Consider the following 19,648-nt stretch of genomic DNA (forward strand, 5'->3'; position numbering starts at 1 on the left):
GGGGCAGGGCGCAGCGCGGCCTCCTCCGCGGCGGGCAGGGCCCCGCGGCGCTCCCGGACGCGGCCCGCAGCGGCGCCGCCGCCGCCCCCGGGGCCTCCCCTGCCCTGCGCGCCGCGCCCGGCCTCGCCTCGCCTCTCCCCTCCCCTCCTCTCCGAGCGTTGCGCTTAGGATTCCCGAGGCGAACGCAGCGTTTGGAGGCCTCGCCGATGCGGGGCCGTGCCGTAGGGCGCCCCGCTCGGGGCAGCGGGCGGCGGTGCCCCGCCGGAGCCCCTGGGCCGCTCGGGAAGCGCTCTGCTGCTATACTTGACTTTATATTTTTAATTTCTAGGCTGTTGGGGTCACTTTAACAATTTTTACAGCCTGTTTGTCATCCTGCTTGTGATTAATTGGCGTGAGTAAGTGCAGCTGGGCTTGAATTAGCATGCGACGAACTCATGCCCTGAGAAGGTTTAGAAGAAGAGCAGGATGTTTTACGGCTTCTTGTTTTGTCACTTCAGATGGTGACAACGGCTGTCGCTGACAAACCGCCCTGCTTCTAGGCCGTTTGTGAAGAGAGCTCAGGGTGCGAGATGGTTGGGTTAGAGAAATCTGGAGTTCTCTCCAAATCCTGCATAGCCCTTTTGAAGGGTTACCTTGCCCATGTGGCAGCAGAGAAGTTTTGTTGAAAACACTTGTTGAGGTGCGTGGAGGCAGTTTCTGTTTCTCAGGTGTGCCTGGTTCCCTGTGCTTGCACAAAGAAGCTGTTGTGGCAAGACTGGTAAAGCTTTCACTGTGAGAGGGGAGAAATAGTTTTTACAAGTCCCTAAAGAGGTGCGTGCATGCTGCCATTCCTAAAGGTAGTTTTTCTGGACTTCCAAGGTGGTTTCCTTCTTCTTTTTTTTTTTTTTTTTTTTTTTTTTTTTTTTTTTTTTGCCTAGTGGAGATCTGGAACGAAAGCTGGAGGCACCTCTTCCTGTGTTGCAGGGATTTAAATATTGTGGCTGTTACTCCAGCTTTAGGGCTGGAGCTGTGGGTGAAGTGCAGAAGGTTTCGTTGCTCAGCTCGAGGGGAATTTTAAGCATATCCTGGAGATTTACAGTTTTGGCTTATCAAGAGGCAGAGAATATGTTAATGTAGTCCTTATGGAGCTCTGTTGTTAACCTCTGTGAAGTCTTTTGCCTTGCATGCTTTGTGGGAGTTGAAAACTCATTAATGTGTTTTCAGTAGTTAAAACGAGCAGATCACTGAGAATTTAAACTTTTCCAGTCTTTTCAAAGAGCGTGTCTCACCAGCTTGGTACCACCTGAAAACTCAAACTATTCACAGCAGCTAAATAAACTTAGTGAGTGGCCTCAGTCCCCAACTGGTGATAGTCTCAGGCATGCAGTAAACAGGCAGTAGGGGAGGCATGATAAGAAACACACATAATTTTATGTCATGAATTTTTTTTAATTTGTTTTCTTTTCATAATCTTGAATGCTGTTCATAGCCCTGGAAGGAGTTTTACAGTGAGGCATGACTTCTAGTAATCTGAGTCCAACTTGTGAAATCCTGAGGTGTGTGTTCAGGCTGGAAAGGAGCAAAGGCAAGCTCTGCCCTTTCCTGCTGGTCCCAGGTGTGTGATTTCACATCTGGTGACAGCATGAAACCATAAAGTAAGTTTTCAGGAAGTGCGAGTAAACTCTGTGATGGATCACCTGCAGTTGGAAGCCCTATTTTCAGGGGGTGACTGGGCTTTAGGCAATAACACACCACTTAAAAGTGCACCTACGCTTTCGAATTCTGTGGGTTTTTGGCTTTTAAAAGCCCTGTACTCTAGGGCATTGATTTTGCTGAAGAGTTTTTTGCCCTGTCCCCTTCTCAGAAGGGTAAGTGTATGTTACAGACACTAAGTGCCCTGACACAGAAACAGAGTAAAAAGCAGAAAGCTGTCAACCTTCAGCTGAAAGTGGAGATTTCTGAGTTACCTACTGTACAATAGGCAGTGAGCCTTTCTTTAGGAGATAAGACCACGGATGGTAACATTTGGTCCGGAAGAGGTTGCCCAGGTGCATGCTTTGTTTGCCCTGGTTTTATGTTCTGTTTGTTAATACATAAAGCAGTCTGATGGTTTTTCCTCTGTGTGTGCAAATAATGGTTTTAGATTTCTGATACACTGAAGCGGTTTGCAGTAAAAGTGACAACAGCCAGCGTGAAGGAACGGAGAGAGATCCTCAGTGAGCTGGGAAAATGCATTGCTGGGAAAGGTAAAAGCATTGGGGCACTGTTTCTGTCACTGGGGTGGACAATGTTGAAATGTTTTATTTAAAGGGCTGCGTGAAACTTGTGGGGTAGCTTCTTGGAGCAGTGAAGTGGCAGCATTTGGAATGTGTGTGTCCTCACAGCATTAACTTGAACCATAGGTTTTATTACTGAACCCTCTCTGGTTATCTAGCTTTGTGCTTTTTTGAGAACATGGTGGTAGCATTGTGCATGTACGATTTGCCGGTTTGTCTCCTGAGTCTTAACTTGTTTTTGTAATGGTTCATGGAGAATTTATACATTTAGCTAAAGTAAATGAGTGAAAGATCTTAGGTAGTCTTAATAAAATGGTTGAAACAAAGCTTTAAAAATTCTCTTGCTTTCTGAAAACGACTTTGGAATAGTATATGTTCCAATTTTGCTATTGTTTTTACAAATATGTATAAAATGTATACAAAGAGCTCTGAGTGAGGCCCTGATGCTTTTGCAAACACTGTCATAGATGTACAGGAGCTATGAATATCTCTGCTGTGAGCAGTTCACTGATTTCAGTTATGAAGTGAGTCGTGTGTCTATTCTTAAAGGTTTAAGACCTCAGTAATTTATGAATAAACATTTTGAAATACAATGTATTACAGATCTTCCAGAGGGTACAGTGAAAGGCCTTTGCAAGCTCTTCTGCCTCACTTTGCATCGATACCGGTAAGTGAATGATGTAGAAAGGCTGATGTAATTAGTGTATAAGCATCTATTTATTTAGCAGTTAAACTGGTATGGAGCCTTTGGAATGTTAGTGCGTAGTGTCACGTAGATGCGTGGGACGCTGAAGGATGCTGTCTAGTGCTTAGGCTCTTGAGATAGTTTTTACATTAAAACATTTCATGACACTTTGTTTCATTTTTAATTTAAAAACTAAAGCTCGCACCTTGTGGTTCAGCTTGCAGGAGTGAACGCCAGTGTCCTTGCAAAGCAGGACCAAGACATGGTAGAACTCTTTTAGATTGGATTGCATTGGCCTGTTGTAAATAAGGTGTTCAGACCCCCCCCCCCTTTCTTTTCCTGCAACTCACCAAAGTGTCTTGATATAACTTCTGTCACTGAAGCTAGGGAATGGAGTTTGCTGCCAGAAATATAAATGATAAGGAAACTTCTTCACTTCTTGAAACAGCAAGGATGAGAAAACTATTAGCTAGGCTGCTGAAATGAAATAAACCCCATGAAAGGCTGTTTAAGTGGAGTAGTTTGAGAAAAGAAATGTTAGCAGGATTTATAATGTTTACAGAGTACTCTTGTTTTTCCTTTCGTTCCTGCTAGTGATGCAGCATCCCGCAGAGCCCTGCAGCTGGCGCTTCAGCAGCTTGCCGAATCCCAGCCAGATGCAACAGCAAAAAACCTTCTGCAGTCACTTCAGTCTTCAGGGATCAGTGGCAAAGCTGGAGTTCCCAGGTGCTGGATGAGTTGCTGTGTGTGCAACCAGTTCTGAGTTGGTGGTGGTTGATCTTTTGCATTCAGGATGATTCGTTCTGCTGCTGCTTCCTAGAAGTGAAAGCCAACGATATTTAGAGATGAAGTTATTAATGACTATTTGAATTTTACTCTTTTATCTCTTTCATGTCTACAGTGAAAGCAGAAGGGTTTTTTTTGTATCACTGCTGGTGGCAGGGGTCTGAGTACAGTGTTTTTGTTAACCTTCAAGGTTGGACCTATGACAGTAATTTCTTTTATCAAGAAGTGATCACCAAAAAGACTGGGAAGGAGGATTTTCCAGCCCGTCTGATCTTCAGCTGCTGGATTCAAAACCTTATAATAGGTTTTAATGTAATGAAATTCGAGTTTCAGCTGAGAAAGATGCTGCTGTTGTGTTGTCCAACTGGAAATGCTGATTAGGGAGTAGATCCGAAAGGCAACTTAGGATACTGTTTGGCTTCTTGTCTGATACAGACCCCAGAACGCCTTCCTGTGACTCCTCCATCAACCTCTTTACCTTGTGGCTAAACTGGAGCGTAGCTTTTAGAAAAATATGTGATCTTGGTTTAAAGGTTTGAAGTGATACAGTATTTATCCTTCAGGTTATTCTGTTGCAATGCTGGCTTTAGAGACTTTTATTATGTCCTTGTGCATAAGGACACTTGCTACATTATTTCACTTTGAGAGAGAGACCAAAAAGGCATCCTGATCTTGGAGGAGGGGAGAGATGGGATCTGTTACCTGAAATAGAGGAAGGAGATGAGAGTTAGCATAAATCAGAACTGAGTGGTGTGCCAGGAGGGAATGTAAACTGAGAAATGATTTGGCAATCAATGCTGTGAAGTTCTGACAGTAAAGATGAACGGCAGGTGAGAAATCTTGAGTCACTTCTTGGACAGTCTCCGTTGGCAAGGTATTTAACTCTCATTTCTGTATTGCCATTGGGGAGAGCAAGAAAAGATCATTCTTGAGCTAGGGTTTTCATTCCCAGCAGATGAGATTTAGCTTTCTTTGTACCATTGAGAAGATTCTGAATGTTAAACAAAAGCTGAAACATAGCAAGTAAAACTCATTGTAGCTTACTGGCGCTAGCTATTTGTTTTAAAAGCTGAGACTTTAACTGTATTTTCCTATAATAAAGTTGCCTCGCTTCAGTAGTGTTCTGGCTTGGGCACAAGTGAGCCTGTTCTGCACCAGTAGGAATGAGTTACCTAATGGGAGCTGTAGATTCACTTGCTTTTCTCATTTCTCCAACAGTAAGAGCAGTGGATCTGCAGCTCTGCTGGCACTCTCCTGGACATGCCTGCTTGTACGCACAGTCTTTCCAACACCTGACAAGAGGCAAGGAGAAACATGGAAAAAACTGGTAAGTTTTTTGGTTTACAGAAATATCCCTTTTGAGATAAGGACTCGAGTACTTCTAATGTCTTTAAGCTGCTGAAATACTGCAAATAGTTCTGACTGTCATGCTAAAATGCAGGACTAGACTTAACTCCGCTTGACTACGGTGGTCTCTTATGCTTCCTAATGTATTTTGATCTCTCCTACTCACCTGGAGAAGGCAGGAGGTATATAAAGCATGAGACCGATGGGGTCGGACTTGAGTAGCCTTGCTCTGCATATTGTGGTGTATGCTAGTATTTTCAGATTAGATACCTCCTAGGTTTAGATGCAGTGCGTCGTTGCTCCCTTAAAGCAGTCGCTTGGAAAGTTTTGTTTTATGATGTTAAGTAGCCTTTTGCTTACTTTCTGCCTGCTTTAATGAACTGTCCCTGGAACCGTGCTAATAGCACCTTGGAATATGGTTGGAATACGCTTTACGAAGATATGTAACCTGATGTAAATTGCTGTTTTGTTAGTCAGTGTCCAAAGCTGTATTATACATGGTTCTTCTAATGGCATGTGTGAGGTGAAAGCAACAGCAGCTCCTAATGCTACCTGAGCAAGCTAAGGATTTCTTCATTAGGAGTTTCAGCTAGTCACTGGCATCTGACACTTTTTAGCTGATATGAGGTGACCTCTGAGAAGCATGTGCATGAAGATTTTCTCGACTGTTTCTCTTGGCAGGTGGAAGTTCAGTGTTTGCTCCTAGTGGAAGTCTTGGGAGGTTCTCATAAGCAGGCAGTGGATGGAGCAGTGAAGAAACTGAACAGGCTGTGGAAAGAGGTGATGTATAACTGTGTGATTCAGGTGACCTTATTCAGTGCCTGTTCTAGGTTTGGTGGTGTTAACATTTCTTGCTCTTTTTTTTTTTTTTTTTCAGAACCAAGATCTGGTGGATCAGTACCTATCTGTCATTCTTGGTCTGGAGCCGAACCAGAGCTATGCAGCAATGCTTGGACTTGTGGTGCAGTTTTGCACAGTCCAGAAAGAGACTGATGTTATTAAACATCACAAGGTAAACCTGCAGTACTGCTTCCTTCTCTTTTTTTCCTGTTCTTTTTCTTTCTTTTGTAATAAGTAGCCTCCCTTTTCATAAAAGAGGGTGGACAGATGTTTCAGTGAGGTTGGTACTTTACATCTGCCTCTGGTTTCATTAATGGTCAGTCTGGTAGTAATGCACTTCTGGTTAAAACAGCTTGGCCAGCTTTATAAGGGAGGTGCCAGATACACGGCGCTCTGCCGTGGCCTGTGCATTTGTGTGGATGGCCAGCCCTGCAGCTCTCTGCCTTCTCCACCACTGTAGGAATGGAAGGCAGTAGCTAGCTCGCAGCAAGTTTTGTGTTGGGCCAGATAATAGAGCAGAGAATGCTGATCTCTGCTGGACCAGCTCATGTGAGGATGGAAGCCACTTCTGCCTAGTGGATGGGGCTGCCTTTCAGAGGGAAGTGGAGTGAGGTGTCACCTGGCTTCCTGATGCTGTGCTGGGAGCTGTGTTTAAGCTGCTGACGTGGCTGTAACTGGTGTTGTGCTTGTTCAGAGTGCTCTTCTGGATTTCTACATGAAGACCATCCTCATGAGCAAGACAAAGCCTCAGAAGCACTTGCTGGTGAGACATATTTTTACAGGACTGTTTGTTTTTGTCTCCTGTGTGATGTCCGTCGCTGTGCTAAGCGCTATGCTGCCTTTGCAGGACAGCTGTTCCCCTCTTCTTCGATATGTGTCTCACGCTGAATTCAAGGACTTAGTTTTGCCAACTCTGCAGAAATCACTGCTGCGAAGCCCTGAGAATGTTATTGAAAGTGAGTCTATCATCTCTCTCCACCGTTCTGCCGGAGAGCCTGAGCAGTTGTTCCTTAGAGCTCTGGAGTTGTGGGGGGAGTGTGTCCCTCTGAGCTACGTTGAGGGATACTCTGGGCCTGTGAGCACAGGTGGCAGGATTGTCTGGCGTCTAAGGGATAGATATGGAGAAGCAACATTTGTGGTGTGATCCCAAGTGTCTGGGTATGTGATAGCTAGTTTTTTTGCACAGAGGACAGAATTTCACAGCTGAGTGCTAAGAATAATGCAGAATTAATCTGTTGATTGGGCATCCGTTTCAGTACTCTTTCTTCCCAGTTCTTTACTGGCCCTCTCTGCAATTGATGTGGACTGTGGGTAAGAGTGTATTTAATATGCTAAAAGTAGTTACTTAACAAAATGTAATATGCCCAATCTCTTATGTCTTCAGCAATCTCCTGCTTGCTTGTCTCTGTGAACCTGGACCTTAGCCAGTATGCTCTAGACATTGTGAAAGGACTGGCTGGTAAGTACCATGACTTCTGGAGCAAATGATGAGTTTGTGATAAGGTTTTCTACAACCTTTTGTCTGTTCCTGTGCTGACTTGGTTACTGGTGTCCTGAAGAGGTGGTTGTTCTAGGTTGGAGGATTATATTGTAGCTAGGAACTGGAATAGTTCATGTAATGTTCCAGAAGCTGAGTCAGGCCACGTGTAAAGGTATTTCCTTGCCTTGCTGATTTAATGCAGTTAGTCACAGGCAGCTCTTAGCTGTGCATCATTTTCTAGGTCATCTGAAATCCAACAGTGTGCAGCTGATGGATGAAGCAGTTGTGGCGTTGAAGAACTTGGCTCGACAATGTAGCGATCCTTCGGCTGTGGAGTCGCTGGGCAGGCATCTTTTCGCTATCTTGGGAGGTGAGTAAATCGTATGATGAGCAGTGAAAGTGAAGTTGAATAAAGGTTTGCTGGCTTTGAGGAATTTTACGTATTGTATTTTCTGTTGTCTTCAACTGTGTGTATTGTAGGGGCATTCAGCCTGGTTCGGGGGTAACAGTGCAAGCTTTTGTGTGTTAGAGAAGAGTCTTGAAGGAGCAGATTGTCGTCATTTGCTTGCCTGTAATTAAGTCACTCACTGTCTGTTTGTTGTTGGCAGGCTCAGAGGGGAAGCTGACAGTTGTTGCTCAGAAGATGAGTGTCCTTTCAGGTGAGGATCCTAAGGGAAAGCTTTTTCTCTGGTGGAGCAAGTGCAGCAGAAGGCTGAATGAGAGGAGTCCATACCTGAGCCTTTAGGATTCCTTGTCTAGTTATTCTGACCTGCTTGTGGTTAATGTGTTGGGGGGAGCTGGATATTGCATGCACGTTGTTGACCTTCTCTTCGAAGGAAGTGGTTGGCTAGTAGGCTGGAAGTGTTTTATGCAAAGAATGTGATGACAGTTGATGACCCTGGGTCAGAATGAAGACAGAGCTCCTGTGCTGTTGGTATGTGGTGAATGTGACAGCCAGGTGTAGTGATGAGAAGGAGAGGGGTGTGTGTGTGTGTGCAGGGATTGAAACATGAAGGGTCATTTCTGTCCTGGGGTGGTGATAGATTTTGCTGTAAGTGCTGGTAGCTTGGGAACTAATGAGAGAAGTCTGTCCTTTCAGGGATTGGCAGCCTCAGTTACCATGTGGTTTCTGGATCCTCTAGCCAAGCTCTGACTGGAACCATAGCAGAGCTTTTCATCCCTTTCCTGCAACAAGAAGGTGAGGCCTGTTGCCTTTGTTCTGGTTTGCTAAGGTGCTTTCCTGTTGAGCAGGATTTTCATATGTCTCGTTGTTCAGGATAATCCTTGATTCCCCCCTGCGGTTGTGTTGTAAAATCCGTTGCCCTGTCTCAGTGAGCAGCCCTTCTCCCTGCTGCGTTGTTGCTTGTCTTTTGTTTTACGCATTCCTGTGTTTTATGCATTTGCTATACTGATGCGAGTTCTGCCTTACTTCCTAGTCCATGAAGGCACGTTGGTTCATGCAGTCTCTGTCCTGGCTCTTTGGTGTGTTCGGTTCAGCACAGAAATTCCTAAGAAGCTAGTAGAATGGCTAAAGAAAGCCTTCGGCCTTAAAACCGCCACTTCAGCTGTGAGACATGCGTACCTGCAGTGCATGCTAGCCTCTTTCAAAGGTAAGGCTGTGCAGCTGTTAATAACGCTGTGGCTTAAGAGAAGAGTAATCGACTTTTTTATTTCCTGATGTAAGTAGATAACTGTAGATTAGGAAGGATTTTGTAAGGCAATATCCAATCATTAATCTCCTTCAGACCTCTTCTTAAACACTCTTTTGCTTTCAAACCTATAAAGATGTTTTGTCTCCTTGTATAACTAGCATCACTGCCCATCATACTGTCTTTTCAGGTACCCCCCAAATAATTTTTGATTGCTCTATTATTGTCTTATAATTAGATTGTAAGGTTTCTAGCTCAGGGGTGAGAGGTTACTTTTTTGTTGTTGTTTTCGACCCAGCACACTGAGATCCTGATCTGTGGCTTTGGTCCTCAGAAGCTTTTTTTTTAATAAAATAAAATGAAATAAATAAATAACAGGATTATGAAAAAATAAACCCCCATGTATTTAAAGTGAAGATCTTCAGAAACTCTATACTTCTGGTGATCTTTTTGAGACTGATTACCTATAGATCTGTGGATGAAATGCTGAAGTTACAGTGGATAAAACTAATGGAAGCAATCTGATGCCTAAATAAATGCATATGAGATCTCCTTTTCTTACTGATGCAGTGTGAATCAAAAAAAATGATGCACATCTGTTTAGGAGATCAATATCTGTTATGTAGATGCAGTGGATCTGCCATCATTTTCTCAATAGGGATGTGAGCAAAGTTGTATTTCTACATTTTTCTTTCTATTGTAGCTGCCAGAAATTTCTGTGTTAACACGGGGCTGAAGAATAAATAGGAAAACTAGTTTGGCATCTCAGGAAAATGGTCCTTTTAGAGAGATCAATACAGCAAATGTAAAGTTGCTCATGTCTGATGGGGAAAATGGGGAGCACATGTATGTGATATATGTAGCTGTTTAAGGGATTAGGGCTGAAGATGTTCCTATTCCAAAGAATTTACTTATCACTGGAATTCTTGGCTACTGTTTCTTTGGCCCATTCAGTAAAGCATCCAACTGAGACATCAGGTGGATAGAGGGCTTTTAACTCCCACAGATGTATGATTAAAACACTACCTGCAAATATTTAACTTACAAAGCCACAAGATCTCTTGTTTCCTTTTGTAGTATTGTGTGTGAGGTTTTGCTCCTGGAACTTTCAGGAATACCTAGCTCAGTTTTCCTAGAACTGCAAGTCAGTTGGATTCCTTGACTTCTGAGGGTCTGAAGTGGAACATATAGCTGCAGCTTGTCGGGAATGGTACTTCATTTTTTGGGGGGGAAACAGAGCCTTTGAAGTAGGAGTTAGACTTTGTGTGATTTGAACCAATTCCTAACCTAGTTAGCATTTTCTTCTGCTTCTCACGGACAGAAGCTCAGATTGTGATGGGAGTATTTTATCTGTGAAGAAAGAACTAAAGTGGTTATCACCTTCACTGTTGAAGTTTAATTATAGCGACGATGGACAAATGGTTTGTTGGGAAGATTCTGAATCTCCCAAATGTGTCTGGCTTGTTTCCCTGCCTTGTGACAAGAACCATCGTTATCTTCCTGCGTAAAGCAGAGCGTTCTCTTGCAGCTTGTCTCCCTCTGTCTCCTCAGGTGACACCTTGTTACAGGGAATGGACTTACTGCCAATGCTGATCCAGACAGTAGAAAAAGCAGCATCTCAGAGCACTCAGGTTCCCATGGTAACGGAAGGAGTTGCCGCGGCTTTGCTGATCTGCAGGATGTCTGTAATTGAAGGACAGGCAGGTAAGGTCACAAAACACCTAGCAGAATCCAATACAAATGCGTTCTGAGGGGTAATGCTTTTTCTTGACAATATGTACGAGACTACTCCTTAGTCTGTGCATTGCTTCTGCCTACAGAGTTGCTGCCTTTTCATAAACGAGGGAAGGATTTATTCTGATCTTTCTTGATTAAGTCGGTGAAGAATTCTTCCACAGCTTTGCAAATTCCAGCTTCCATTTGCTTGGAGCAACATTCTTTATTCTGACAGAAAATTTTGACCCAGACCTTAAATGCCAGGGCTTTACTGAGGCATTAAGAGCATTCCTTATTTGTTTTTTCTGTAGTAATTTTATGAACCATCTTTGCAAAACAGCAGGACTGGAATTCTATTTTCTATTAGAATGTATTACAAGAAACTGTCCAAATTCATGTACTTGCCAGGATATAAAACCCAGATGTGTTCTGTATATCAAAAACAACACACAAGCTTGTTCCTTTCCTTTACGGTTAGGAAGGCTTACCCTAAAAAAAAAAAAAAAAAATTCAGGTGAAACAAATTTTCCATTTCCATGTGTAAGTCAGAGAAATATGTTTTTTTCAGCAGGTAGGTTTTGGGTATGCTCATGGTTGCGAATGAGGGAGCTAGGAGGCTGTATAACTGAAAAAAGTAGAGCTAGAAATAGCTTCAGTGATTTCAGGAAACAGAATTCTACTGTGTCATATGTACCCTGGTAAGTTTTGTCTTATTTTGAAACGTTCTTGATGGACATCTGTTCTTTTTGATCAGAGTCTAAGCTGAGTGGTTTCTGGCAGCTGATTCTGGATGAAAAAAAGCAAATTTTCACATCTGAGAAGTTCTTACAGTCTGCATCAGAGGAAGGTAAATTATCATTTATTGTATATCCAATTGCTGTTTAATTTTATTACTTGTGAGACCTACTGTTGCTTGTTAGCCCTTTTCTATGATCCTTGGAAGAGCTAATTTCAGGTTAAAATGAACCGACTACTCTTTCAGAAGTATATCTAGACTAATTGTAATTATATTTGACATGAATTAATTTATTTCTAATGAACTTGAGCTATTAAACATTCCTACCTCCAAATCTCTATATTCTGTAAAAGCCTTTTGAAGACAAGAAGTATGTATGTGATGTTGCAACCGATCTAAGGGACATGGGGAAGCCTGAAATTGGGAAGAGGATGGGGAAAAGTGAGATGAAGATGGGGAAGACAACATATAAGCTTCACCTATAAGATTTGTGGAGGAAAACTAATAGAGACAGGAAGTCTGTTGGATTATGAACTATAGTGTCTGTGCTCTGTTCTGCTCTATTGAGTTTAAAGACTAATTGGAAAAAAAATTATTAGAGTGTGCCCCAGAGAAAACACTACTAACTGCTTTTTAAATTGAAAGATTTTAAAATGAGTTCTTTGAAATGAATTCATTTATCTTTATACAAAGCTTTGAAGAAGTAAAGCTTTCTAAATGGGGAGTAACATCACTTCTCTTTTGCTTGTTGTGATTGCTGTTCAGTTTCCTGAAAGCAATGTATATATCTCTTCATTTTCCCTCCCGCCTCTGCAGACATCCTGAAACAATATGATTTGGAAAATATTGTATTGCTGCACTGAGATGTTAGCTCCAAAAACTAATATTGGCATTTTGAGTGTTAACACTGTCATGATTTGATATTAGTGGTTATTTAAGCAGAAATGTCCAGCTGATGTGCTTAGCATCGCCAAAACCATCTGATGCCTTGAATGTTCCAAGTCCCCCATACTGTATCCACATGGGATATAATCCTCTACATGTTTCAGGTGCTTTCTGCCTTCAGGTGCTTTTATGATAGGGATGCACATTGATACATACACCATCTTCTGAGCTTTGACTCTCACTAGGCCTTTTGGCTTAAGTTGAAATACCAAGACTACTATTCACATAATATTGTGCACTTCTCTAGGAATCTAGCACACATTTTATTGTTGGTGAAGACATTCCTGAGCACTGCTGAAATTAACAGTATGATGCAAACTGTGCATTGTGTATGGTTTGGGTTGCTATGTTGACTAAGACAAAAATAGGTCACACGCTGGTCAAGGAACTCTTGTTAGAATCCAGCAAGTAGCATTTGTTATAGCTCATGATGGGGCCTCTAGTTGTGTCAGAGCTGAGCTGGACTTGTCTTTAGCTTCATTCAGATAATACAGAAAAAGATTACATAGAAGCTCAGTTCAGATAGCTGTTTTTAATGTGTTTTGCTTACTGTTTGTTTGTTTCAGTTAAGAAAAAAAAAATCTGTCTCCTTATGAAATCTGCTGTTTTAAATGTTTGTCTTTCCGCAGCAATGTGTACAGTGTTGCAGTTGACAGAGCGCCTCCTTTCGGATCATGCTCAACGGCTCCCTGAAAGTAAAGTTCAGTACGTAGAATGCACTTGCTGTGTCTGATCTGTCTGATGCTTGAAGGTTAATGCAGGCAGGGAGGGGCTGGGCCTGGGACTTTGCACAAAATGTTGAACTCCCTGCGTTTTTGTGTCCGGTTATTTTGTAGAGCTAGCTCCCTTAATAAACCTGCTTATTTCTTTATTTTCAGGCAGTACCACCGTGCCCTTGTTGCAATACTGATGAGTCGGACTTGGCATGTTCGAAGACAGGCCCATCAAACGGTTAAGAAGCTTTTGTCCTCTCTCGGCGGGTACAAACTAGCCTATGGGCTCTTGGAGGAACTAAAAGCAGTTCTCAGTTCTCATAAGGTGAGAAGCCTAGTTCCTGCCTAGAAGGTTGCTCATATGTTGCACATCAGCTCCCTACTCTAGTTTTGCTGTTAGTATTGACATAAAGTGCAACACAGAAATTATTCTTTCTTTGTGGTCGTCTAGAATGTCACTTGTTACTAGACTACTGTGCATTGCTGTGTCAGTGTCCCTGGCATCTGAGGCTGCTGAGTCTTCTCTATGTGCACAGAAGCGATACAATTCCAAATTACTTAGTGAGGAAGCTGTAGTTTTCTGTGTCCTTCTCTTATTTTAACCTAATCTCATTTGGAAGCCTAAGTGCTTAATTCCTTTCTCATTGTCGTAGTTCTTTGGCCCTGGCTAATAGCTCAGGCACTCTACTTAAAGCATATGTGATAAGAATATTTCAGTAACAAGTAATATCAAAAATAAAAAGAATAAATAAAAGGAAACAACTGCTCTGTTACGGGGCATGCTGCTAAACAAGTGCCATGTCAAGTTGCAGAACAGATAAACTTGTGTTAATTGAATACCAAGGGTGAGCCTTTCTAAACAGTCTCTCTATGTCAAAGATACAGCCTGAATAAAATAGTTTTTGAAAAGAGGTTGGGAAAAATTAGACTGTAGAAATTAGGCATATTGTTCAAGCCAGCTGATCTGACCTTTTTCAAGTCCTCTTTGCCAAAAAATGGTCCATTTGGTTTTAGTTTACCTCTGTTGGCCAAAGCTAGTATAGTCCTCTGTTCTCGGCCTTCCTGTCACTATCAGCTTTGTGCTTCTCTTCCACTGTTATCCTTTATCCCTTCTTCTGAAAACTTCAGGTGCTTAGTAGTCTGAGGGAGTTGACTGTTGGTATTTGGTATGGTGTTGGTGTCTGGAAGTATTCTCAGTAGTAAGGCTCAAGAAGGTTTGCTGTGATTTGTTAATGAAAAGTTCTCCCCTCAGGTTCTGCCTCACGAAGTCCTGGTGATGGAGTCAGGAGAGCTGTCTGAGCTGGGAAAAGCATACGTCCCTCCCCGTGTCCTCCTTGAAGCACTCTGCGTCATCTCAAGTGTGGCAGGACTGAGTGCGGACTCTGTTGAGGCAGAAAAGCTGGCCCTGGAGATGCTGCTAGTGAGCCATCACCCATCTGTAGGTAGGTGATGGGGTAAGACCACTCTCCTGACCAGTATTTGTTTTTGTTTTTTTTTTTTTTCCTTTTTGTTTCATTGTATTAGCAGTCTGCTTCGTATTTATTCGGCCCATTTATTCTTTATGCTAGTGGCAGTACATCCTGATCTTTGGCCAGCCCTCCTCATCAAGATGAAGATAGATCCCAAAGACTTTGTTACCAAACACCTGAATGACATATTACCCAGAATCACTACCCATGCTTCAAAGAACCAGGTAATAAACTGTGTTTCTTCAATTCATTTTGAGAGATGCTTTGGAACAAAAGCATTTTTTTGGAAGGGGGACTAAGCCTTAAGTAGTCTATAAGGAAGGAGATCTGTCTAGAAGGAAGGAAAAAAGATGGGTTCAAAGAGAGCATGTCTGGTGGAAAGGAGCTGGAATTTGAAAAGAGAAGAATGTATACCAGCAGTTGACTGGGATTCTAGATAAGTTTGGTACCTGCTGGACAAGAATTTATGACCCAAAGGGTCTTGCTTTCAAAGAACTGCCTCCTCAGGGCATACTTCTTTGAGACTATTTCAAGGAATGCTGACCAGTGTTTTTCTTATGTTTTCTTTATAGTCATCCATGAATGCTGTGGGATCTCTCTCTCTACTTTCACCTGGCAGAGTGCTCCCACAGCTCATTAGCACCATCTCAGCATCTATGGAAAATCCAGCTCTGTGCCAGGTTACTCGAGAGGAATATGCCATCATGAAGACACCAGAGGGAGAACTGTATGACAAGTCTATAATACAGAGGTAAGACTAATTTCTTGTCTCTGTCTCTGAACTTGAGGGTTGATTCTTGTGGGTTTGCAGCCAGTGGGTGAGTAGATTTCTCAGATGCTGTCTGGACCTTGGGTTTGTGTTTCTGGATCTTGGTCCAGAGCAGTGCTGATTCTTCCTCTACTTTTCTTTCTCAGTGCTCAACAGGATAGTATGAAAAAGGCTAACATGAAGAGGGAGAATAAAGCATATTCTTTCAAGGAACAGATCATTGAGCTGGAGCTGAAGGAGGTGAGTTGGTGGGAGCAGGAAAGCCAGTACTGATGTTTCTGGCACTAGGTTATCTCACCTGTTTTGTTACGACATACAATCTTAATAGACCTCTAGTTAATAATGTCCACGGCACTCTATTACAGGAAATAAAAAAGAAGAAAGGAATAAAGGATGAAGTACAACTGACAAGCAAGCAGAAAGAGCTAATGCATGCACAGCTGGAAAAGGAGTCTCAGATCAGAAAACGGCTAAAGGAGGTAAATTTTGAGGATCTTTGCCAACACTGCAGCTACCATGAGCAAGTCTTTGATAAAAGGAAAATAGAAGAGTGTAGAGAACAATCAGTGTTCATTTAATTAGATTTAACTTCACACCCCTTCCCCATCTGATGCTAACCCTTGGAATTGTTTCTGTTACAGCTTGATAATGAACTGGAAACAGCCCTGGGCCTCCTGGACGCTGCTATAAAGAGAAAGCCACCTGGTCTAACTCAGTACATCCCGGGTCTCGTTGGTTCCTTCTTGCCGCTTTTAAGATCTCCATTGGCTGCTCCAAGGATTAAGGATCCTTTTCTTTCCTTAGCTTCCTGTGTCATGCCTGCTCGACTGAAAACCTTTGGTTAGTGTTTGTGGTCCCTGTTCAAGGGCAGAATATCTATTTTAAATGGCAGGATGGCCGAGATCCTTGCTCTTACAAGCTATGGATCATGATCGTATGTCATAGCTAAGAGGAAGAACCATCCAGGAACAGTGCTTAGGCAGAAGATGAGAGTAACATCCCAGAGATCCTACTGCTGGATGGGACTGGTTCCAAAGACAAGGAGTTGTTCTCATTGTGAGAAGTTCTTAGTAGCAGTTGGTCGCAGTGGGACTCTCTCACCAGTGGAGAGCTTGGAGGGTGTGAGTGCATGTTGAGTGAAGATGTGGCAGGCCTGAGGACTGGCCATCGCAGGCTGGCTTGGAATCAGCTGCTACAGGCGATGGTGGTGGTGACTGCAAAATGGCATAGGTGCTGAAAATTTCAGTGGGTTGTAAGCCCCTCAAATGGCTTATGACCTCTGCTGAAGTCTGTGCTGTGGTGTCATTGCTACAGTTGCTACCTCCTCCAGCAAGATGAAAGTCAGTGCTTGCCGGGCTGCGCTCACGCCTTTGACTCGGTTAACATCCTTAGAGAAGCTTGGAAGCACTGAAGTTTCCTGATAGTTGTTGCAAAACAAGAAGGTTTGCTTCTTGTTGGGGATGCAACAGAATAGTCTTTGCATGGCAGATGTTGTAACTATTGTGAATGAAGATGTTCCCCATAGGCCTCAGGGCTGTGCTTCTTCCTGTGCCTCTTTGCAGCCTGGGACATATCCCGGAGCTCTCTTACGATGCTTTGGTCTATGTTCCTGGAGATTTATTCTCTCTCAAGAAATTTTTATTTTTAGTCTCCTGAAGGATTCTTTATTCTCTCATGCTAGGTACTTTAGTGAGCCATGTGACCTTGCGCCTGATGAAACCAGAATGTGAATTAGATGATTCCTGGTGCCAAGAAGAGCTGCCTACTGCAATTAACAGAGTTATTAGCTTGCTGCATGCCCACACAATACCTAGCCGGACAGGCAAGGGGGAGCCAGGTAAAAAATGCTGTAGGTTTTATTCCCTCTGCTAACGTAGTGATCTGTTTTAGTGTTAATGGTTTACATAATGTCTTGTAGGTGAGGCTTCATGTTTTCCTTTAAATCAGATCAATCGTTTCATGCATATCAAAATCTCAACTTCCTCATTAAGCTTTCTTTCGCAGTGGCAGAAGTGGAAATGATGTTACAGGTACAGTAAGTATAGAAATAAAATACCAGTATTTTTTTTCTTAAAATGGTACAGACAGAAATAACAGTGAAGATTAAAGTTCCTTTTTGCTGAACACAATTCTTACCTTTCAACACTACTTAGCATGAGTGATTCAGTGAGACCAAGTGGTAAGACAAAATAATTACTTCTTATCTGTCGTCTCAGCAGTGAAGTGCCTGTGGCCTCTACTTGTTTGGTATCTAGTGCTGCAGTTCATGAATATTTTACTCTGGCATGGTTGCAGAATCAGCAGTTCTTTCCCACTCTGTAACAGTAAGGCATTGTTGCAGTGCATGAACATGATCTGGGTTAAAATGAACCTTTTTATCTTTCTTTCTTTCTTCTTTTTTTTTTTTTCTTTTTGTTCACTGGGATTGATGGATTGATCCAGATTTAAACAATCCCAGAATCTGCTCCATGAAGGGCTGCACAAATACTTTTGCCACCACAAAGAAGAGAATAGTACAGAAGAGGGAGAGTGGATCTGCTCTGTTTTGAAGGCAGGGATGGCCTAGGTTGTCTTAAAGTGTGTGAGGTACTGTGGTGATAGGTGTCCAGACTTCAGATTTGTTCATCATCTACCTTAGTCAGAAAGTGCTATGGCAGATGGCTTATGATTTTTTTTCAAGGGAAATCTAGGATTCCTTGTAGTATGTTATCCCAGCAATTCAGTTCTCTCCATACCTGTTGCCAGTCAGGTGTGCATTTGCGTGACTGTGGCACGTGTATTCCTCACAGCTGAGTGGTAGCAAATGGCCCCACTGAACACCACTTCGGTGTTGAACGTCTCAGTTATAACTTTGTGTCTCCACTCTGTCATTTATTTTTGTATTAATTGCACATTTGTTAACACCTAAATCCATTTTCAGGCATATTTCCCAAAAGTAATGGGAAGTATTTTCACTCCTCCTCCTTCAAGATTTCTTACAGCACTTACTTAACTAAGAGAAAGGAAGTAGGTTCTGTAACACTTTTTTGGGGCAAGTCATGTTGCATTCGCAAATGTTTTTTCCTAATTTTTGAAGTTCTTGGGACGCCTTAGGGCATAGTCTTACAATATTTTTAGTAGAGTTTAGTTTTTTAGGTTACCTGGGAAGTACCTCTTTATAATATGGATGGTATATTCTATCATTCATAGCTGAAATGCCAAGATATATCTTATAATTTGATTCATACTGGGCAATACTAGCTACTATGTTAATAGAACGGTTCATCTTTTCTGATAAAGCCTTCTCCCTCCGACTGTACATAGAATGATAGTTGCTTAAACTTGAAAATATCTGGCCAATTAAAAAAAAAAAGGCCTGAAAGCAAACGGATACTGAGCCCTAAGTTCAGGGAGACCCGTCTCACATGTGGAATGGAGGGGTTCTAACCCAGACTGTTCATATTAAATAATTAGAAGCTCACAGTGTGTTTGATATTTAATATTTCTCCCTTGAACTACTTTTGCAGTATCTGTGCCCTACATAAGCTGACTAATACTGCAGTGTTGTATCTGCAGTGCTCTTCATATGCATCTTGGAAATTTAAAATCCGGCATGCTCTGACAGCATAGATGGGGTGGAGAATTGAACGCTTTCCCTGGATATGTAGTACTTGAGTTTTAACAGTATATAAAAAAATGGCTCCAGCTAGAGGTCCACTGACAATGTTCAGGAAGGCATTTTAGTACCTAACCATAAACATACTCAGGTTGTAAGCAAGTAACATTGAGAATTTAGCTTGAAGACAAAAAGAACTTTTTTCTTTATAGCTTTTATATTTTGTTTAATGTTTTTGCTTTGGACTGACTGGAAAACATTTGTTGTGTTCCATAGCCAAGCCCCTGAGAGAGGGAAGGATCAAACCTTTTAACAGCAGGAATCCCAAAGCTTTAATTCTTTCAGAGAGGTGGGGAGATATTTAGATTTATTTTATTTATTTTGAGCTTTGCACCAGAATTAGAGAAACCTCACTCTCAAGGATCCAACTGAAGGCTTTGGAGTGACTAGTTAGCTAGCTTGGTGGGAAGAGTTTTAAAAGAATATAGATGGCAGATGGACCCCTGAATTGGGACAAACTGACTTTAGAAGTGGATTAGTTAAACTGTATCAGATCCTTTTGTGGATGTTCTTGCTCAGAAATAAAATTGATATTAATTTTTTTTTATCTTAAGTCATTTAAAGTCTCAGGGGGAGTGTACATACCAAGTTAATGCAATCTAA

At 42.2% G+C, this 19,648-nt stretch overlaps 1 protein-coding gene across 5 annotated transcripts in view; it reads left to right on the forward strand.

The window, feature by feature from the left end:
• The window catches only part of GCN1 (GCN1 activator of EIF2AK4), a 44,289-nt gene that overhangs the window by 148 nt on the left and 24,493 nt on the right, over positions 1-19,648 (forward strand). For 2 of the 5 annotated variants that reach the window (XM_062589741.1, XM_062589746.1), the window contains exons 1-25: positions 1,992-2,027; positions 2,123-2,225; positions 2,859-2,922; positions 3,535-3,666; positions 4,945-5,053; positions 5,755-5,853; positions 5,951-6,085; positions 6,608-6,676; positions 6,761-6,869; positions 7,298-7,372; positions 7,635-7,763; positions 8,002-8,052; positions 8,493-8,591; positions 8,830-9,003; positions 10,594-10,746; positions 11,513-11,605; positions 13,069-13,144; positions 13,318-13,477; positions 14,405-14,594; positions 14,721-14,845; positions 15,194-15,372; positions 15,537-15,630; positions 15,756-15,869; positions 16,032-16,230; positions 17,072-17,239. In XM_062589741.1, the coding sequence (XP_062445725.1) occupies positions 1,995-2,027; positions 2,123-2,225; positions 2,859-2,922; positions 3,535-3,666; positions 4,945-5,053; positions 5,755-5,853; positions 5,951-6,085; positions 6,608-6,676; positions 6,761-6,869; positions 7,298-7,372; positions 7,635-7,763; positions 8,002-8,052; positions 8,493-8,591; positions 8,830-9,003; positions 10,594-10,746; positions 11,513-11,605; positions 13,069-13,144; positions 13,318-13,477; positions 14,405-14,594; positions 14,721-14,845; positions 15,194-15,372; positions 15,537-15,630; positions 15,756-15,869; positions 16,032-16,230; positions 17,072-17,239 (2,932 nt within the window). In that variant the 5' untranslated portion in view covers positions 1,992-1,994. Of the gene's footprint in view, positions 1-1,991; positions 2,028-2,122; positions 2,226-2,858; positions 2,923-3,534; positions 3,667-4,944; positions 5,054-5,754; positions 5,854-5,950; positions 6,086-6,607; positions 6,677-6,760; positions 6,870-7,297; positions 7,373-7,634; positions 7,764-8,001; positions 8,053-8,492; positions 8,592-8,829; positions 9,004-10,593; positions 10,747-11,512; positions 11,606-13,068; positions 13,145-13,317; positions 13,478-14,404; positions 14,595-14,720; positions 14,846-15,193; positions 15,373-15,536; positions 15,631-15,755; positions 15,870-16,031; positions 16,231-17,071; positions 17,240-19,648 lie in introns of those variants that run through there. The other 3 variants (XM_062589742.1, XM_062589743.1, XM_062589744.1) reach the window with 3 other exon arrangements.

The sequence above is a fragment of the Rhea pennata genome, chromosome 17 (assembly GCF_028389875.1).
Source record: "Rhea pennata isolate bPtePen1 chromosome 17, bPtePen1.pri, whole genome shotgun sequence".
Taxonomy (NCBI): domain Eukaryota; kingdom Metazoa; phylum Chordata; class Aves; order Rheiformes; family Rheidae; genus Rhea; species Rhea pennata.